General features: G+C 35.4%; 1 protein-coding gene and 1 long non-coding RNA gene across 3 annotated transcripts; one reads left to right on the top strand and one right to left on the bottom strand.

The window, feature by feature from the left end:
• Nucleotides 1-1,961: 1,961 nt before the first annotated feature.
• LOC101744866 (origin recognition complex subunit 3) lies at nt 1,962-18,019 on the bottom strand. 2 transcript variants are annotated; one of them, XM_004931832.5, is made up of 12 exons: nt 17,480-18,019; nt 17,240-17,386; nt 16,418-16,596; nt 15,898-16,000; nt 14,166-14,383; nt 13,652-13,799; nt 12,040-12,165; nt 8,914-9,228; nt 6,878-7,267; nt 5,993-6,226; nt 4,175-4,359; nt 1,962-2,132 (listed from the first exon to the last, which is right to left on the bottom strand). In XM_004931832.5, the coding sequence occupies exons 1-12, from the start codon at nt 17,504-17,506 to the stop codon at nt 2,036-2,038; spliced, it is 2,169 nt and encodes a 722-aa protein (XP_004931889.1). In that variant the 5' UTR covers nt 17,507-18,019; the 3' UTR covers nt 1,962-2,035. The 2 variants fall into 2 exon arrangements, with proteins under 2 accessions (XP_004931889.1, XP_021207446.1); XM_021351771.3 differs by lacking the exons at nt 17,240-17,386; nt 17,480-18,019 and having other exon boundaries at nt 16,471-16,602.
• A 51-nt stretch (nt 18,020-18,070) lies between these two features.
• On the top strand, nt 18,071-20,391 carry LOC134200977 (uncharacterized). Its single transcript, XR_009976116.1, has 2 exons — nt 18,071-19,412; nt 19,614-20,391. It is a non-coding gene; the product is annotated as an uncharacterized LOC134200977 (long non-coding RNA).
• Nucleotides 20,392-22,367: the final 1,976 nt, after the last annotated feature.

Here is a 22,367-nt window from a genome sequence, read left to right as displayed (position 1 = left end):
GTCGAAACGATCGTCGAAAACCAACGACGCTGGTCTCCGCGGCCGGGTTCGCAATTCCCTAACGTATTTTTTTTATCTAGCCCTGGTTCTAATATCTTAATTACCCAGCGCAGGCACTACCAACGACACAACCTTGACGCTACATTCTTGACCTAAAAAGTAAAAAAAAAGCAAACACCAGATTGGTCGTTCGAATTTTAGCGTCCACGTTCGTATTGACACAACATCGGGCCGTTAACTTGTTCGCTGATTTGCTGTAGTAAGTAATCAGCGGTCGCATTGATCGCGCGACTCGCCATTTTAATTATACCTATATATTTCAGATTGTAATTAAAACTATACGAATTTGAAATTAAACATACTTGAAAAGGAAATAGTGTACTTACTTAACGTTGATAGAATAGCAATCTTCATTAGCTAAGTTATCAATAAATGTTATACGTATACTCGTAGATTTAATAAGTTTACATTCAGTGAAACAGTTTTTGAGGCCAACGCGAAGGCGAGGACTGACTGGACGCAGCCCGCCCATGAAATCGAAATCTCTTCAAACCGGAACGCCTAACTGCTTCGCCGTAAAAATAGATAGGTACTACCACCACCCCTAAGGGAGTCGTTTCGGCATTCAAAAGTCGTCGGGAAAAAAAAGATACCATGACCCTGCCTGTTTCTATCTTGAGCAAGTAATTCATGCCGCTTTTAAGGGCAAGCAGCCGCTGTACTTTAGAACAGAAACTTAGAATGTCTCTAGGTGGGTGACGGCATTTACGTTTTTAACCACTTAACACCAGGTGATCCGTGATTAACAACTAAACATTAAAAAAATAAGGAAGACATATCAACATACAAAATACACTCAAACCAGAGCTACGAATGAGAACGAAGTAACAACTCTTAGGAAAAAGCCTTCTTTTTAGTTATTTATTAGATATTCATAACTAGATTTCCGAATGCAGTTTCGTTTTTTCTCGCCGAACTCGTCGACATACAAATTAACCCATAGGCACAATCCGCTGAGTTTTTCGCCGGATCCTCTAAGTGGGTCGGGATGCGGTAAGCCTACCATATTGACTATAGTGGCAGACAGGCCCCTTAGATGAATGCAGCAAAATGGCATCTCGAGCATGGAGAAATGGCGGGGCATCGTAAGACGCGTTAAATCTGCACCCTTTAAGGCCACATAATCATGTGAAATTAAGAAGAAGAAATCTCTTCGATTAGAAAAAAATATATATTTTATTGCTTAAATGTGTGGACAAGCTCACAGCCCACCTGGTGTTCGTTGGTTATCAGAGCCCATAGGCATCAACTTAACTGCAGCCACTCACTTCGAGACATAAATTCTGAGGGCTCCATTTTTACAGTACAACGGTTGCCCCAACTTTCAAAATGAAACGCATTACTGCTTCACGGTAGGAATAGGCAGGCAGGTGGTGCCTACCCGTGCAGACTACCACAGACCCGTCCTACCACCATTACCTACCATTTGTTTGTTCGTATCCCAAGTGTTTTATCAGATTTTTCGATTACATAATTTCAAATTTCCCTATGAGGTTTTTGGTACTTCTTAGAACTTTCTGGACGTTGTTTTTTTTATATTCTAAGCCGATCTATAGTTAACCTGTGTCACAGGGTGCATTTACATTAAGCGATGAATGACCGAAGCTAAGCATGACCCTGCTCCTTTAATTATGATCAAAGCAGTGTCACGGTTAATCTTGCTATCATTCTCATGAGGAATAAAAAAATATCTTAAGTGTTGAAATTCTCGGATACTATAAAAACTACTCGAGATTAATTTGTCTGCAAATGCCATTCTGCCTCACCACGAGCGCATAAACTAATAGTAAATTTAAAAGAACTTACTTTATTTCGCCCCAGTGATTACTAATTTCTTGGAAATAAAACACAAATAGGTATGAAACTAATCGAAACTATAAGAAAAAAAAAAGAAAAGCAAAAAAACACAAGACTTTTAATCAAAATAAATAAAACATACAATGACACTTAAAAAAAACATTTCGTACATTCAACATTACCAAGTCAAACGCATTACGTGATCAGTCTTTCGCTTTGATGATTTAATAAATCCGAGAAATTGCAATTCGGCCACCGCGCGGGTGAACCTCGACCTGAAAAACCAACGATTACATTACACACCGCAAGGGTAGGTAGGTACCGCCACAAAACCATGAGGCATAATATCTAGGTGTGTTATATAGTTGTATTATATGTCTAGTTGTATTTACTAGTGGTAGGACCACTTATGAGTCCGCGCGGGTAGACACCACCACCCCGCCTACTTCTGCCGTAAAGCAGTAATGCGTTTCGGTTTGAAGGGTAAGGCAGCCGTTGTAACTATACTTGAGACCTTATATCTCAAGGTGGGTGGCGCATTTACGTTGTAGATGTCTATGGGCTCCAGTAACCACTTAACACCAGGTGGGCTGTGAGCTCGTCCACAAACCTAAGCAATAAAAAAAAACCTCATCGATAACTCTCTCCCGAAGCCCGACATAGAACAAGATGGTTGGAGGATCCCGCGGTCTACACTACATCAACTACCCTCATCTCATCTCAACTCAACTCATTTCATTTTATTTTCATTTTATGCCATGTTTCATAATAATCAACTTCATTTCATTTCATAATAACATTTTTCATATAAGTCAAAAGTTTTTATTAAAATTAAAATGACCTAAAGGTCTTAGTTACCAGGTCATAAAACCCCTTAAAAAAAGATTTAATGTTTGTCTTTATTAATATTTGTCTATAGTGTAGTCTTGGCGAAATCTGTGATTATAGAAGTACTAGCGACCCGCCCTCGCTTCGCTTCGGAAACATCAAAACACACATGAAAGCAAAAAAAAAAAAATTAAAAAAAATTCCAAAAGTAGCCTATGTTCATCAGGGACAATGTCGGCTTCTAATGGAAAAAGAATTTTTCAAATCGGTCCAGTAGTTTCAGAGACTATTCGAAACAAACAAACAAATCTTTCCTCTTTATAATATTATTATTATATTATTATTATTATTATTATTAGTATAGATAAGTTTTTGACAATAGAATCATAATAGTGGACAAACTTATAATTACAAATAATTATAGTGGAATTTCAACTGCTGGGGGACCCCTAGTCATTGTTAGATCACGATGCAGAGGGAACATCGAATCTTTTGCTAACTGTTCCTAAGCAAAATTGTTAAAACGAACTCAATCTAAATCTAGACTTGTTTTATTTATGAGCTCTTAGTAGTTTCGTGTTCCTAGTTTCTTGCTAACACATCACTTATTTATGTCCGTGTTCATCGGCATAGCCCTTGCGATACGAGTTCGAGAACATTCGAATTAAATGAATGATATTCCAATCGAAAGGTCGTGTATGTTCGAATCTGGACGTCTTTTTAAAGCTCTTTTTTTTAAGTATTTCTTTTGTAAATAGCAGAGTTTGGCCCTATCATGAGAATTCCCCTGGGTAGTGTATTAGAGGCGGCTCGAGTCGGGGTTGTTTTTTTTTACCTACGCGAGAAAGCTCTGTTATATTGTTTATACATAAAACAACGTGAGTTGCATTCGCGAATGTTCATGGGGTCACGATTCACCTGGTGAAGTTAAGCGGCTACCAGAGCTGTTACAAGTCTATGTCTTCAAGTAGGCGTCATAAATAGAACAGCGCAATCCGTGCAGCATTTTTTGGCGAAAATTATTTTTAATTTCTTTTTTTTATTGCGTAGATGGTTGGACGAGCTCACAGCCCACCTGGTGTTAAGTGGAGCCCATAGACATCTACAACGTAAATGCCGCCACCCATCTTGAGATATAAGTTCTAAGGGTCTCAATATAGTTACAATGGCTGCCCCGCCCTTCAAACCGAAACGCATTACTGCTTCACGGCAGAAATAGGCAGGGTGGTGGTACCTACCCGCGCGGACCCACAAGAGGTCCTACCACCAGTAATTACGCAAACTATAATTTTGCGGGTTTCATTTTTATTACACTATGTTATTCCTTCACCGTAGACGCTAATCGTGAACATTTGTTAAGTACGTATTTCATTGTAAAATTTGATACCCGGATTCGAGCACCGGTGCATCGCTCAACACGAATGCACCGGACGTCTAATCCTTTAAGCCACGACGGTTACAAATATTAAAATTATATATAAAACGTTACTGTATGATCGGATCGTGATGTCGTTGTTCGTCGTTTTCCCCGGGCTTGACGACGGCTGCGAAGGCTTGCAGCCAGTCGTACAGGTTGATGTGCTTCCCGCACTCCCGGTGCAGCTTGTAAGCGAGGCACACGTCCGGCAGCGTTCCGGCCACGCTCTCCGGCGACGGAAGCCGACAGCACGAGCACTGAGAATAAACAGACGTCACTTCAATTAGACAAAAGTAGTTTCGATTGAGGATTACAATGTTTATATATACAAATTCAATTAGCTAAATTAGTACGTATCATTGTATCATGTATTTTCAAAGACTTCAAGACATCCGGTTAACTTGGAATTTTGCACACGCGTCTGAAACCGATAATATCCACAATAATATATAACTTTTGTCTAATATTCGGACCAGTAGCAACAGGACAAAAAAAGACGTGAAATTAATTGTTAGTTTTGTATCGTATTGTTACGCCGGTAAGAGCATCGCCATCTATCGCCAAATAGTCGAACGAATATTGGAGGATCTAGTAGCACCTAGAACGCTCGAGAAGTACAACGCCATCTATTGTCAGATAGAGAAAACACAATACTAGATATATGTGGAATATTCTCGATAATTCTAGGGATGTGGTACCGGCTATAAAAGCGTTACAGACATGGCACGCAGTCAGTCAGTAATCGGGATTACTCGAAGCAAAACAGCGAGCGGATCACCTGAAGCGAAGCGGAAGAAACGAATTGAGAATTCTAAAGTGTTTGTGAAGTGTTCTAAGTGTTGAATACAGTTTTAGTTGTACTTTGGTGGAATTTTATTTATCCCGAACCCCAGCACGTAACAGTATTTAAACTAGGTACGTAATATATTATTAATAAATTAATAAATCAGTGATAAAGTATTCAACTCTTCAAATTATTGAAGATCGTTGTGACCTACACACGGACCTACACACCACTACACATTTTTCAGCGACTTCACAAAAAAATCTTTATACGTGATTTGACTTATTTTAATCATCATTATCTCAGCCCATAGGTGTCCACTGCTGACCATAGGCCTCTCCAATCGATCTGCAGTGCGGCCGGTCCGTTGCCACCTGCATCCAACGTCACCCAGCGATTTTCATTAGATCGTCGGTTCATCTGGTAGATGGTCGACCCACACTGCACTTGCCAGTGCGTGGTCTCCACTCAAGAATCTTTGTGCCTGATATATCTTTGTCATTAGCTTAACGTGGTATGGAGATGTGATACGTAGAGAGAAGATGCATGTGACTAGGAGATGTATGGAAATGGTAGTAAAATGTAGAAGGGGAAGAAGTCGACCAAAGAAGATATGGATGGAATGTGTGAATGACGATATGAGAGAGAAAGAGGAGTGAGTGTTGAGATGACAGCTGATAGAAGAGAATGGTAGAGAAAAATTAGCTGTGCGAACCCCACCTAGTTGGATAAGGTGGAGAAAAAGTAAATATCTTTGACATTACTGTCTTTATATAATAGTGTAGTAATAATAATGTAATCTATACTAATATATAAATCTAAAGTGGTTTTTACGGATGTTCCGTTATAACTACTGAACCATGCATCCGATTGACTTGAAACTTGGTATCCATATAGAACATACCTGTACTTAATGGATATGCTAATATTTATATGAGTGTTGGACTCCCTGCACCAGTTGCGGGGGTGTTAATGATGATAATGTTTGTGGTGGAGTGAGAAATAATAATGTTAATTTTAAATGCCCAGGGAAGCGGCTGGATACAGCTAGTAGTATATAATAGTGCTGTCCACGGACCGCGTCGTCACTTCCGTGTTTCGCTCACCTGCAGATAGTGCGCGGGGTCGCTGAGCGCGGTGTGCAGGGCGCCCCGCGGAGCCCCTACTATGTGTTTTTTAACATTCGATATGTCACTAAAGAACATTATTTCGTGAAACGTCTGCGTGTGCGGAGGCTGGAGTCCCTTGGCGAACATTTCTTCGAGGTAACTTATAAACCTGCAACGTATCATCTCGAATTCCGATTGAATTTTTTCAACTCGAGTCGCTTTTAACAATTTCTGAAAAAAAGTTACACATTAATTATATCTCTCGATCTTAAGTACGTATCATTGTGATTTTTAGTAATTTATTGAAATTATTATGGTATTAACATTTACTTGACCTTTCATGAAAATAAGTCAACAAAAAATGTCACTGAAATTAATTTTAGAGTCAATGACAAAGGAAACACCACATACATGTTAGGTTTACTTTAGTGATTTTTTTTCCACTTTGATTTCTTTTTATTTTTCTTTATTGCTTAGATGAGGGTGCCTCACTGACTGACTGATTCACTCAGATGACGAGCTCACAGCCCGCTTGGTTTTAAGTGGTTACTGGAGCCCATCGACATCTATAACGTAAATGCCGCCACCCACCTTGAGATATGAGTTCTAAGACCTCAGTATAGTTACAACGGCTGCCCCACCCTTCAAGATGTCCTACCAATAGATAATTACGCAAATTATAGCTTTTTGATTTGTATTACACGATGCTATTCCTTCGCCGTAGAAGTCAATCGTGTACATTTGTTAAGTATGTATTTCATTATATAAATTGGTACCCGGATTCGAACACCGGTGCATCGCTCAACACGAACGCACCGAACGTCTTAGCCTTTAGGCCACGACGAGTTCAACTATGATACATAAATATATACACAAACACACCTCTTTCAGTTTATATCTACTTCCCGGTACATTTTCAACGTTGTCATTCGTGTCGGTATCCATTGCGGTGCTAATACTAGCTTCAGTGTTCGCATTTTCGAGTTGCCTCAAGAATGTCATCAAATGAACGCGAACTGTCTTCGCGAAGCTTTCGCCCAGTTCGCGGTGTGCAAACACTTTATCCGTGTTATTATTATTCTTCTTCGGTGTCGCCTGAAGGGGTTTGATCGGCGAAACTGATTGTAAATGAGAATTGAGCAACTTCAACGCACCAGTGATGGTATCGACGATTTTAATTTGAGACTGGAAACTGAGTAACTGCATGCATTCCTTAAACGAGGGCGTGTCTGTGATGCATTCGGTGGCACATTTCGTGTAGACTTCGCGTACCTAAAATTTAATAAAAAAATACATACAGTCAAACCTGGGTAAGTGAGAACTGGATAAGTGAGAAAACTCTATAAGTGAGAGTAATAACCAGGACCCTTCATTTTAAGCTCCCAAAACCTCTATTAGCGAGAAACAGAAACCTCTGTAAGAGAGAGTCGTTTTTCTCTTATGGACCTCCGTAAGTGAGACTGCTACTTATCTATACCTCTATAAGCGACAGTCGAGCTTTATTTATTTATATTATTAGGAGGAACAAATGACAAAACAAATTACAAATTTAACATCTTCTATTTTATGACTCATTCTTAACTTTCATGGAACTTCCTACCATTGTTTTTGTATTGTTTTCTCGTCAATATTGAACCTATTCTATTTCGTGGAACTAAATAACGTTGTTATTTTGTTGCATTATTTTCGAATGGACACGCGTCCTGTTTGTCGGACTTACTCAGTTTATCGTTAATCAATTGTGAAGGAAAATTCTATTCTGCATCATGTCAAAACGGAAAATTGAAGTACTGTCTTTAAGTGATAAACTTAAAATAGTTATTGCGTTTGAATCCGGAAAATCGCGAAATGAATTTTAGAGGGAGCATTAGCGAGAAACTCGGGTTAGTGAGAAACCTCTATAAGCGAGAATGAGATTGTGCTCCCTTGAACTCTCACTTATCCAGGTTTGACTGTATATACATATATCTAAAAATACTATGTGTAAGGCTATTTTTTCCAATTGATAATCTAATTCAACTAATTAGAAATTACTTCTTGAATTTTTATAGGGAATATCGTAAACTATTGGCTGATGAGCTTTAGCGCGTATGTTTATGATGAAAGGAAAATAAATTTCGTTTTCCATGTGAAACGAAATTCTAATTTATTTGATATTGTAAGAGCAAGCCATGTATCGTCGAATAACAGAAACGAATATCAAAAGAACTAGTAAAATCGAGAACGTTCGAGAAGTACAACGCCATCTATTATCAAATAGCGGAAATACATATCTGGCCTTATCGAGACTGTTCTCGATAATTCTAGGGATGTCGTATCGACTACAAAAGCGTTGCAGCGATGGCACGGAGGCAGTTAGCAATCGGAACTACTCGAAGCGAAACAGCGAACGGATCACCCGAAGCGAAGCGGAAGAAGTAAATTACGACTTGTAAAGTGTTCTGTGACTGTTCTAAGTTTTAAATACAGTTTTAAGTTGTACTTTGGTGGAATTTTTATTTTTCTCGAACCCCAGTGCGTAACTATATATTAGAGCAGTGATTCTCAAGCTTGGTAGATAGCGACTTGGCTGTGCCACTGATATTGCTGATGTCCATGAGCAACGGTAACTATTTACAACAACTAATAAAAACATTTTTTTTCGCGGCAACTTTTAACAATTACAAAAGATGAGGGAACACAAGACATAACTTTAAAAGTCGCTTACTTACTTATAGTGTACAATAGTTTACGATAGTTATTTTGGGGACGCACTAAAATTTGACGAAACAGAAGAATGCCACAGGGCAATAGATGAGAATTACTGTGTCAGTGTAAGAGTGTTTATATGCGCATCTAATGCAACTAAATGTTGCTAGCAAACAACAACAAACCACAGGAAAGTAAAATATTACTATGATTTTCAGAAATGCACATACCGTTTTACCTAGCAAATTGTTCGGTATGTCCTTGATCAGCGTCGACAACAATTTCACGCACAAATAAAAACTATACAAATAATCGTGCAATTTCATCAGCTCCTTGTACAGAGCGTCCCTGAAATACTGATCGTCTTCAAAAAGACTTATTTTCGTTCGGCAGTCTTGTTTCTCGAGGTAAGGTCGGAACGATTTTAGTTGTCTGATACTTTCAAGATCATTCGGACTTAGATTCAGAATGGCTTCTTCAAGGTCTTCACGCTTACAACAGAGGACCTTTGTGTTGTCACCATAAAAATGATCCATCATACAATACTGTAAAAAACAAAAAAAAGTTTTGAAATTTTCAAATTGTAACAATATTTTTTTGAAATTGTTCTTTTTTATTACGCGTATGGGCAGACTAACTGTACCCGTCCGCTTCGCTGGGCATTTAAAATTAACATTATTATTTCTCACCCCCACAAAAATTCTCATCATTAACGCCCCCGCAACTGATGTAGGGAGTCCAACACTCATATAAATATCAGCCTATCCATTAAGTACATGAATTTTCTACATGGATACCAAGTTTCAAGTCAATCGGATGCATGGTTCAGTAGTTATAACGGAACATCCGTAAAAACCACTGTAGATTTATATATTAGTATAGATATAGAGTATAAATATGGGTAAGTTAAGAAGGATATTATGTTAAAGTCTCGATCGTATTGACAAATGTTCCATCCCTCTAATCGGAATGCAAGATTACTTAGTGGTAGAAATAGAGCAGTTGGTGATCACCACCCTGTCGGACTCACAATACCAATAAACCTAGATCAGTAGCAACTTCAACATGATGTCTATAAGCTCCTATAACCCCAGGTATTGCGAGGTCTTCAGCCTATTTACAGTAACAACTTTTGCGTTATATTACATATTATATAATTATAAAAAACATGATTAAAGGTCATTATAGCTGTTCTAGTTAAGATTTGAAGAATGAAATGTCTTCATCTCATGATTTAAATGAGAAAAATAGGAGCAACATTTTTCTTTCTCTATAAGACATTTTTACAAGTTTGCAACACGGATTCTATAAATAATAATAAATAATACCAGATAACGGGAAATAAATGTAAGATTTTTATTATACATATATATAATATACATCCATAACCGTGGAAAAGACATTTTATATTTATCATACAAATATCTTCCCTTGGCGGGATTCGAACCCGCGACCCCCTTGTGTAGTGACCATGTCACTTACCACTACACCAGACGGCCTAATTATTTCTTTATTCCATAGAACGGGGACGAACGTAGTTACGGGTCATTAGAGCCATTGACATAACAACATAGAAGTCGCCCTTGAGACTTGAGGTTTATGTCTCAATTATATAGTAGTTGCGCAAATTATATTTTTTGCATGTTTAATTTTTATTATTATAACACGAAGTCATACCTTCACCGCACAAGCCATGTGTGAGCATAAAGTTAAGTACGTATTTCCTTAGGGTAATTGATACCTGCCAATGGAATTTGACAACCGACATAGTTTCAAAGTTCGATACGAATTCGCCGGGTGTCTTATATTTTAAGCAACACCGACTTCAAATTTTATAAATATACAAGCTGGCCCGGCAACCGTTGTTTTTCCATATAAATTATTTCTAGGAAAGATAAATAACCTAGATACCGGCAGCGCCATCTGCCGGGCTTAATTGTGAATCTAACCCATCCAGGGTGCCACCCTAACGCATACAAAAAAAACCATTCAAATCGGTCCAGCCGTTTAGAAGGATATACATAGTCAGGTCATAAATTCTGTCACATGTTTAATGTAAGATAATTGAAACAAGTTTATTCATTATGTAACCATTCATATACCAAAATGAACTTAATAAAACATAGATTCTTATGACACTAAAGTTTATTCAAAATGACCTCCGTGATTTTGAATACAGGCCTTCAATCTGCGCGGCCAGTCGTCTATCGCAGCACGAACGAGGTCCATGTCAATATCGGCGGCTGCCTTAATCAAGGATGTCTTGAGTGACTCCAAATTGGGATGAGGCTTTGAGCACGCCTTTTCCTCCAAGTGTTGCCATATCTTGTAATCTAACGGACTCAAATCTGGACTGGAGGAGGGCCAGTCTTCGTGCCGGATGAAGTCGATTTCACGCGCCGCCAGCCAGTCTTGTGTGCTCTTCGCTCTATGAACTGGCGCCGAATCTTGTTGGAATACCCAGTGCCTGTTATTGAACATGGTATGAGAAACAGGTACCACAAGGTTCGTCAGGACTGTATTTTGATACACAACTGCATTCGTTTTTACACCTTTCTTACAAAAATGTACCTTTGTTACACCCCAATAAGAAACTCCCAACCATACCATGAGCGAGGATGGAAAATGACCTCGTTGGACACGCGGAATACGGTTGCTCGCTTCTTCATTACTGTGTGCGGTACACCTTATAATTTTTTTTGTTGTAGCTCTCTTCTACGGTAAAAATTTTTTCATCCGAAAAAAGAATTTCCCGATATTTTTTTCCCGCGTACCGCTTCAACAAAGCGCGGCATCTCTTCAGTCTCAGGTCCATTAGACGAGCATTCAAACGATGTCCTGTTTTTCTTCGATATGCCCGAAGCCCTATGTCTTCATTTAACACCCTTTTCACCGTGGTTCTGCTTAACCCCATCTGAAGGGCTAACAGTTTCTGCTTACGTTTGGGATTTCTTTGAATTCGCGCCTTCACAGCTTTTATCACTGCTGGAATCCTAACAGACCGAGGGCGACCACTTCTTGACCTGTCATCTACACTAGAGTCTTCATTGTATCGTTTGATGGTACGATAAACGAATCTTTTGGTTATATTCAAATTTTTCAGTATGTTAAAAATTTGAATTGGCGCGTAACTGCAACGATGCAACGCAATAACTGCAACACGGTCTTCTTTAAGCGTCCACTCCATATTTAAAAATGAGTAAAATTCTAAATGTATACTATTTTTATTTTCATGAACAATTCGAAATTCGAATTCAATAAACTTTTTTGTGGCCAGCATTCTAAAAGAAAAGTTTTTACTGTGTGACAATACTTATGACCTGACTAGGTATGTATATATAAAGATTTAATTTTACCTTAATGCTTTGCACCAATCCTTTGACAGAAAAATCGTAGAAAAGAAAAACGTCTGTGAGCAATTCGAACGCTTTCCCGGACAAATGAAATGGAACTGTGTGCGTTAAAAATATATCTTCTAGCACCTGAAACGTTATTAAATATATAATAAATTACACTATGTTTCACTTATTTCAATACACAATCAAACGTTCGATACTCGACGGTCCCGGACTTCAGAAACATAATACAAATTAAAAACGAAATATGCACAGGCAGACCTCAAAACAATAAAAATATGTACGTATATAACATTGAAGTACATATCCTTTTTTATTTAAAAAAATAACAGCTTTTTACTAAATGCCTTTGAATATATCTTCTATGCGGTATTGTTAACAAGAACCAATTCTTTTTTTCAACTAATCTCCGAAACAGCTGAACGGATTTCGTCAACACTTTTCTTGGGGTTAGCTGATTTTATTTATTATAATATATGCACCCATTGTATAATAAGTAATGTATAATAATTAACAATTAAAAGTAAGTACTTTGAAACAATACAATTCGATAAATACATTTTTTTACATACATAATTGTACAAAACTGGATTTGTCCTGTGGGAACTACATTAACGTTTCAAATCGGAGACTGACGTCATTGTTACTTTCTCGTGTGAAACAGAAAACTAAGCGTGCGTAAATAATTTTTTTTTAAATCACTATTGATGTCTTATGCTCTTCCGCTGTGTCTATCGATAGTCCTATATATATTTTCTTTCAACGCTCACCTCACACTAATTGCGTTACATTGCGAATACAAACAAAATTAATTCAACCTAATTGGTCGAACCGTTCCCAAGTGATACTCAGTCGTACAAGTGATCAATATTTTTAATATAAATATATAAATGGAGTTAAATTCACAGTGATCTTTCGTCGTGACCAGCACTAGAAATTTTGACAAATAACATTTTTGTATTCTGTGAATATTCGAATATAAACATTATACTCCGTTTTTGAAGTACATAAAAATCATAAGATCTTTCGATACTTCAATAAAGATTCGTGACGTAGTACCATCAACGGATAACAGGTGGCGAATTATAGTCTGGCAAGATTGAGATGTTCCGTTTCTTATTCCAGTTGGGAGATTTTGTCCAAGCCAGAACATTGATAGGTGCCAATATACATAGACAAAGCCACCTTTATATCCCACGTAAATCAAATACCTCACAATGTTCCATTAGCTGCGTGTAATGAAAAAAAATATTTTTATTCATTAGATTAACCTTTAGACATTTATGGCAAAGTAAAAATAATTTCCAGCTAAACAAATAACATGGTTAACATTCAAATAAAAAACTGATCACGCCTGTTCAATTTATATTAAAATCGGGTCCGAGAATCCATTTGAGTATTATTTTCTATTTTAAAAGCTGAATGTGTATCATCGCTTGCACTTTTCATTTCAAAACAAGCAAGCAGGCAATGCTTAACATCTGTTCCTTCTATAACGTCTAAAATTTCTATAACTATCCACCCATGTTTATTAGTTAACACTGCCAAAAAAATATGTTCCAGTTCCTTCTTAGATTATTATCTAAAGAAAGAAGAGAAGCAACAAACTAACCTGATTCATATAAACCGCAGACGAATGTGAATGAAAAACTTTTATTAAAAGTTTCGATGACACCTCATATGGGAAAGACTTGTGCAATGCCGAAACAGATGTTGCCACCCCAAAAACAAGCACTATGGGCAAGGAAGATATGTACGAACTGAAATAAATTGAGTAACTATTTTATATTATACTATATTAGACATTCATTTAAAACTATATTTATTACCAGTAGAAATTGTAATACTTTTTTTGACATATTTCTACTATTGTAATTATATATTTTTCTTATTTTACAGCAGATAGCTTACTAATCTTACTATATTTCTTATGAAATTAAGTGACTGACGCCACTATACATGCGATCGAACTCTTAATTTAATTGTATCTATAACTATTACTATACTATACTACTATCATAATAATCTACTACTGTGAGTAATGATGTAGATTTAAATATTGATTTCAATTTTTAGTTTCCATTACATGAATTTGATATATATGAAGTTAGTAAAAATACTTTTACCTTATTATCATTACAAAATCTTGTAACAAGTGACAATTAAAGCTTTCAAAATCAGGTATTACTATTACTAATGTCTTTGTCGAAATTGATTTTTTCTTCTTATTAGTAGATTCATTTGTATATTTTGAATGGTACCACGTTTTCAGGGTTTTCATTGTACATTGACTCTTTTTTAATTTATGTTTTGTTGATAATACATCGCATTCTTCGTCATTTTTCTGCAAACAGAAACAAATAACAGTAAACATTACATTATAACAAGGGTGAGCAACGTTTTTAATCAATGGTCCAATTCAAATTTTAATTTTTTTTGGCGGGTCGCAGTTACTTTGACTCTTATTAATAATTTACGAAACTTTATTTGTAATAAACATTAGAATAGAAAATTATAAAACTAAAAAAAATGTAAAGATTTCATATACAAATTTTAATACAAAACAAATACAATGAAGAAAAGAGGCAAACACGCGGGATGAGATGCCCTACTTTTTTCCCGCGGTGCACATACTATTTTTTCTCCTACCAGGCCGAAAGTTCGTGGAGTACCGAGCCGGGGTCCAGAGGCGAAGCCCTGGCAGGAGGTAAGGGGGGCGGAGCCCCCTCATACTCATAACAAAACAATTTAACTGTTTTTTAATTTTTAAATAAAGTACTACTAATTGAATAAGAACTGTCTGATGAATTCATCTTTGTTTAATACTTCACTATTATATTTTATTGCCTTTAGTTTACTTCACTTTTACACTAAACACAATATTGCAAATTACCCGAGCACAACAATGACGGAGAATTATAGGTGCGTGAGAGCAGACGTAGACACTAACGCGCATGCGCACTTGTACCCAGGGAGGAAAAGTTACTATTTCTTCCATGTACAGCGGGAAGAAAACCGAACTTTCGGCATAGGTAGGAGAAAAATTAAATTATTCAGTTTCTTTTTTTATTGCTTTTGTCGCCGTCGCCGCGTCGCTCGCGAACTTTAGCAATGTCAAAGGCACAACTACTGCCGAGTCCTTTCCTTAAACTTCACTCGAAGAAGAGCATGTCATAGTAATCAGGAATTATTGTGTAGACAATTTCATTCCAAAGCTGTACGGTAAGTGCCGAAAAATATCATTGGAAACGCACTAGGGATAAACGCAGTGATTCTAGATAATATAGGAGAGCTCTGCTCCAGTCACGGCAGTATGATGGCATAAAGATGACCAGATCATCTCAAACTTGTAGGGAGTGGCTGCCTCTAGCAAACTCTGTCCTGGCAGTGCTGATGTCTATGAATGACGGTAATCACTCACCAGCTGTATGCTTTTGCGCCTACAGGCGATAAAAACAAAAAATCCTCAGAGCACTCCCTATGAATCATACGATAAACAGAGAGCTAAAGAGCTTTCATAGATCCTGATGATTCAAACCATTTATAAAAACAAATGACCTTATGTAATGAGTCAAATGAAAGTAGCTGCTATGTAATTCATGTGAGATGAACATGGGATTTATATGACATAGGTCTGTATGCAGGTGTGCTTCTTGGTTCTATTCAGAACTACCAACATTTTAAATGTCAACTTGGCAGTATCTCGATCCAGTACTTTGATACCAAGCACTGTGATGAAAGAGTTGTCTCTCTGTTGTTAGCCTGTAAGCCACTTACATATCTCATAGAAGTCACAATACAACTAGTAAAATATATTGGTGTTACAAAAACATTTCTAAATAGATTGACATCACTTACTAAATCATTCCCAATCAACTGCCAAACCATGTTCTCAACTATATGTTTTAATGATAACGAATCTTGTGAATTAACTATTGCCACATGAGGACTTATTTCATCTCTGTAAGAATTTTTAAAGTTAATAAACAGTCCCTTGCATTCCGGAATGAACTGATTATGACTACCAGTTTATGAGGTTTATGGTTCGGGATTGAGCAAGTCTTATTTAGGCTATTTCTTTAATTTTTCTTTCAGTCCTAAAATTAAGTAAATGTGTAGTAGACAATGAAACTTTGCTATGCTTAATCTGTAGGCATATGATATTAAAAGCAAATAAATAAACATGGTGTGGTAATAAATGCAATTGTAATTTATCATCAATTTGAATTTTCAAATAACTGTATCCTGAATTTTATTTCATTCATTTTTATCTCCATATTTCATTTTATCATACTATATACTTTTAGTCTTAATATATTACAGCTATTAATATTTGCTCATTTGGCTACATGCAATTATTATAGTTGGCACCACTTACTTTATTATATTTATGAGTGCATCAAATTGTGATACATGATCAGGCTGACTAACCCCAGTTAGTAGTGTTGCGCTAGGAATTATTCCTTCCAACATAAATGCTTCTTCACTTCCATAAAACTGCTTTATATAATTTACTATATCATTCAACAGCACACTGTAAGACCTTTGATTGAGTTCCTTTAAAAGATATACACATACATGTTGAAAAATGTTTTATTCCTTATTCATGTAAGAATAAGCAGCACTTAATATAAAAAAATCAATGCACAAGCCTTATTCAATATTCTGAATTATCCAACTATTGTTGGAATTGAAAGTTAAAATATCCAAGTAATAAAATCACTGGAGCAAAATCAAAACAACTAAGGCCAGGTACACATAGTATAAACAATTACTTATAGAAAGTAACATTTATGGCAACAACAATGGATGAGAAGCTCATTAAGGTGATACTATAAGTTGGGTAGGTTACTATAGGTATAAAGTGACCTGAGTTCAATCTGCTGCTAGGGTTTTGATGGTTTAGATGTATTCAGGACACATTTGAAAATAGTAACTACCACAATTTACTACTACTCCAATTTTTGCTTTACATCAAATTAAAAATCTATGAAAAGGCTACAATAAAAGACACAAAAGAGTTGTATGATTTTTTTTAAATATGGAAATAACAATATTTAGTAGTCTCCTGAATTATAGTTATCTTTAGTAGCTCTTAATTGAAGCTTAAGACATAACTGTATAAGTTTTTACAAGACAAAGTTTTTTTTCATGGCTGTATGACCGAACAGCTTTTCAGTATTTTCTGAATTCAACTTACATTTAATTTAGTTTTAATAGCTTCCCAATTTTTTCTATAAGTAAGATACCAACACTCTTCTTGAAATAATTTACAAAACAATAAATTTGTTTTTTTCTTTGAAAGAGTTTTCGAGTTTTGAAATCCATTTGGAAATAAAAACACTCCCTGTAATTTGAAAAACAATTAAAATTAATTATTCTATCTCTCAAACAGTAATATTTCATTACTTTTAAGCAGTAAATAAAAAAAATACTTTACCTTTGAAACTGACACAGTGGATTCCATTGAATTCCGTTCTTAATTCTATAATAATCTTTCTTCATAGAATATTAAACTGTAGTACAAAACCGAAAAAAACAATGTTTAACCTGGTTTAACCTTTTTTTTTTTAAAAGATTTTATGACCTGGTAACTAAGACCTTTAAGTCATGTCTTATTTTAATTTATAATCTTATTTTATGAAAAATGATAATATGGAGTGAAATGAAATGAAGATGATTGATTTGAGACATTAATCAACTGGGATGAAATTTAATGAGATGATATGGGATGAAATATAATCGCAGTAAAATGGTGGTCATTTACTGAGATTTTTTCAGTGGACTTTTTGGAGGAACCCGAGAAGTTACGTCCAGCAGCTTTGTTTCATTTTCCCACATTTGTGCACTTTCACAGATATTAAACAGTTAATAAACCACCATTATTACACATTTAAACCCGAAGAAACACTAAATAGACAAAATAAAACAAATCACACAACTGCACTCCTCGCGTTCCCGCCAAAAAGTCTGGTTTAACCTTTTTAATTTCAGTCATAGATTAAACATATAATTTATTTGAGATTTCCATAGAGTTACTATTCTAACTGGAGTGCTTACTTCGTTTGACATAAAAACTAAAAATATACTTTATCTCTATGGCTTAAAGTTTATTTTTAAATAGCAAAAGATGTAAGGAAAAACGGTCTGAAAAGAGAATGACTATTAAGTGGTGGTGTCCCTCTCGCACATTTTACAAACAAAAAGCAGTGTTGCTAGCTTAGAGGATTTTCCACAAAATCTCGTAATTTGGACCCCTGTCTTAGTTATCAGTAGTATCAGTAGTAGCTTGGGCTTTTTTTTTATTGCTTAGATAGGTGGACGAGCTCACAGCCCACCTGATGTCAAGTGGCTACCGGAACCCATAGACATCTACAACGTAAATGCGCCACCCACCTCGAGATACAAGTTCTAAGGTCTCAGTACAGCTACAACGGCTACCCCACCCTTCGAACCGAAACGCATTACTGCTTCACGGCGGAAATAGGTGGGGTGGTGGTACCTACCCGTGTGGACTCCCAAGAGGTCCTACCACCAGTAATTACGCAAATTATAATTTTGCGGGTTTAATTTTTATTACACGATGTTATTCCTTCACCGTGGAAGTCAATCGTTAACATTTGTTGAGTGCGTATTTCATTAGAAAAATTGGTACCCGCCTGCGGGATTCGAACACCGGTGCATCGCTTCATACGAATGCACCGGACGTCTTATCCTTTAGGGCGTTGTTGAAAATTATCGAAAAGGTTAAAATCAATCCACTTTACAGGATTTTAAACATTTTATGACAATAATATATCTAAATACATATTATTTAAACGATGTGACTTAAACTTAACTAGAAAATGCTGCGAGAATTTAGAATTTCCATCAACGTCAAAAATTAAATTGGTTCAAAAGAAACGTACAAAGTCATGGTGAAATTAGTTGCTGATGATGACAATTTATTAAAATAAATTATATAAGAAGTATTGATTATATGATATATATTGATTTTTATTAGAACATCATATATTAATAAAGCTCATTAACAAAAAAAATATTGTTCTATATTAATAAGAACTCTGTTTAATGGAAAATTTAATGGTAGGTAAGTAGATTTCTGATGGTTTTCATGGGAAGCCAGATTAATTGTTGGCATCACCGAAAAAGAGCTATGAATGGATTAAAAGAAAAATGGCGTCTATTTACGTTTGTAGTTCGAAGTTAAAAGGGCACTGATACAGCTTGTGGCTTGTTTTTTTCCGAAAATCGTGAAAGTTTCCGTGTAATCATGGCGAACACTTGTATTGTAAGTGGTTTTAAGCGAGAATCCTCTCCAGTTTGTGGAATATCCTTCCATATATCAGATTCATTGATAAATTTTTACTAGTGTGAGTATATATTTTTAAAATGTTAGATATTTTTTCTCATAATAATATTTAATACCATTTGTCTTGTAAATTGTACTTAATCTATGTCATATATTAAATTTGAAAAAACAATCGTGAAAAACTATAATTTTGCAATGTATTTTTCATATTATAAGAGGAATCACGTGGTATTTTTTTGACTTTGTTTATTGTATTGAATAGCGTCGCACGCAAGCATGTATATCATTTGCCTGACGTCAAGCGAACGAGGAGGATCTTCTAGTAAATATGACGTTGGAATTTCTGGAAAATGTCCTATATAAAGGTCAAACAAGAGGAATCAAGTACTCAAACGCAAGAAATAAAAAATGCCCCGAGAAAAGCAAAATTACGACAAGATGTTAAGGTTTTGAAACAAAAACTTAAAAGTCGCGAAATAGTGATTGTAAATATAAAGTCGATTTTAGATTTATTAAAGAAAAATGGCGATTTTTAATTGAATTGAAATTTAAATTGCGAAATTTTAATGATACTCATGGTCCACTTAGATATTGACTAAAATAAATTATTTATTTCGTTGAAAAAAAAAGAATTTACATAAAATAGGGGAAATGTTATATTATTTATTTATTTTATTAGGCTCACAATACACATCACAAGCTAAAGATACATAAAAAACACAAATAAAAAGAAACAATATCTGGCTAATAAGACTACAGAAAATTAACTGAACTTAATAATAATAATATAACCAATATTTTGTAAATAGAGATCAAGTACTATGTGTATTGTGTTATGTGTATTGACTTGTCATTTAAGAGTTATTTAATTGTCTACATATAACAAATAAATTAATTTCAGTTCATTTCATTTTATTACCCATTGTGTTTTATTTATTAAAATGTAACTAGTAGACTTAATATAAACGTAATATAATATAATATAATATAATATAATATAATATAATATATAACTTAATATAAGGTAAATTCAAAACTGATGCATGTGTATAATTTTGTCCTATAAATAAATTTTATATGGTCACCACATTAGACAAGGACACCGCGACCAAAAAGTATTCTCTTTCGAGACCGATTTCTCGGCATTAGACAGCACTCCAGTTGTAGGTACTTATTAACTCCATGGAGATTTCATAGTAGTAAATTTATTTTTCCAAATGGAAAGACAAAGGTATCATACCATACATCCTAATCTTTTCTATATATTTTTTTTGTACAATATGATATTGTGAAATGGAATGAACTTGATTAATATGAAATATGACATGAAATGAAATAAAATGTGATGATATGAGATGGGATATTTTTGTGAAAAATTATAATATGGAGTGAAATGAAATGAAGGTGATTAATTTGAGACTAATCAGCTGGGATGAAATTAAATGAAATGATATGAGATGATATGGGATGAAATATAATCTCAGTAAAATGGTGGTAATTTACTGAGATTTATTCAGTAGACTTTTTGGAGGATTCCGAGAAGTTACGTCCGAGAAGTTACGTAAAATAGGAGTTATCCCTATTTACTCAGAAATTGTGGTTATTGGGGACGAAATTAGTGTTCATAGAGAAATTTGCTAGGGCTGGCACTCCTTGGTTTTAATTTATTTATTTATTTAGTTGCACCAACAAAGTGCACCAATAAAATAAAAAATATTGAAAAACTGACAAAAGTACATGGCAGATGGCACCTCAATCATAGGTCGCAATCGGACAACTCCGAATGAACATTAACGGAGCGCGGTCTCCGTTAATATTCATTCAATAAATAAAAGAGAGCAAAGTTTCTAGCACTAAAATAATTACCACCACAAGAAGTTTTTTATTTTTTTATTGCTTAGATGGTTGGACGAGTTCACAGCCCACCTGGTGTTAAGTGGTTAATGGATCCCATAGATATCCACAACGTAAATGCGCCACCCACCTTGAGATATAAGTTCTAAGGTCTCATATAGTTACAACGGCTGCCCCACCCTTCAAACTGAAACGCATTACTGCTTCACGGCAGAAATAGGCAGGGCGGTGGTACCCACCCGCGCGGACTCACAAGAGGTCCTACCACCAGTAATTACGCAAATTATAATTTTGCGGGTTTCATTTTTATTACACGATCGTGAACATTTGTTGAGTACGTATTTCATTAGAAAAATTGGTACCCGCCTGAGATTCGAACATCGGTGCATCGCTCAACACGAATGCACCGGACGTCTTATCCGTTAGGCCACGACGACTTCAAAATTATTTTAATTATTGATACTTAATTTGAAACGCGATTTTTTGTAAGTTAGCAGCTATTATCATGCATATTCAGAGTTGTTTTGTGAACTTTCATCATTTTACTATTACACTACAAAAAATGGAAGATTTTGCAACGATTAAAAAACTAGTATTGCGCGTCGAAAGATTTTCTTGGTTTTTTCCCCAATCACCTCTCGATCCTTAATCGCCCCATTTTACGGTACTTATTAACTCCATGGGTAGTGGATAATAAATTTGAAATCTTAATATTATCTATGGTAGTCTATATCTCTATAGTCTATATCTAGTCTATATCTAGTAGAGCACCTCATTGTTGTCTGCGTCTACAGACCTCCTGATGCGTTATATGATTCTTTTGAAAATATTTTGGAAAATGTATTGCTGAAGCTTTCTGTTTCTAATAAACAAATTTTTGTATGTGGTGATTTTAATATTAATCTTTTAGAAAACACAAATACCACTATTAGATTCAGAACACTGTTAAAGTCATATAACCTCCCAAACTTATTTTTAGAGCCTACTAGGACAACGACCACATCGGCAACATGTTTAGATAACATATTTACAAATGTAACACCGATTAACAAAAAAATTATTAATCAGTTAACATCAGATCATAGTGGACAATTTGTGTCTTTTGAATCTAATATCAATTCTATAGATAAAAATACTCTTGTGATTGTTCCTATTAATAAAA

The sequence above is a fragment of the Bombyx mori genome, chromosome 22 (assembly GCF_030269925.1).
Source record: "Bombyx mori chromosome 22, ASM3026992v2".
Taxonomy (NCBI): domain Eukaryota; kingdom Metazoa; phylum Arthropoda; class Insecta; order Lepidoptera; family Bombycidae; genus Bombyx; species Bombyx mori.
This window is presented reverse-complemented; position numbering and strand designations above follow the sequence as displayed.

Bases quoted from the DNA above. Each gene is read 5' to 3' on its own strand.
- LOC101744866 (XM_004931832.5), bottom strand. From the start codon at position 17,506: ATGGAATCCACTGTGTCAGTTTCAAAG. The intron at 9,229-12,039 runs GTAAAATTAAAT...TGTTTTTTACAG, and splicing joins GATTGGTGCAAAGCATTAAG to TATTGTATGATGGATCATTT. The intron at 7,268-8,913 runs GTATGTGCATTT...ATTAAATTTTAG, and splicing joins ACAATTTGCTAGGTAAAACG to GTACGCGAAGTCTACACGAA.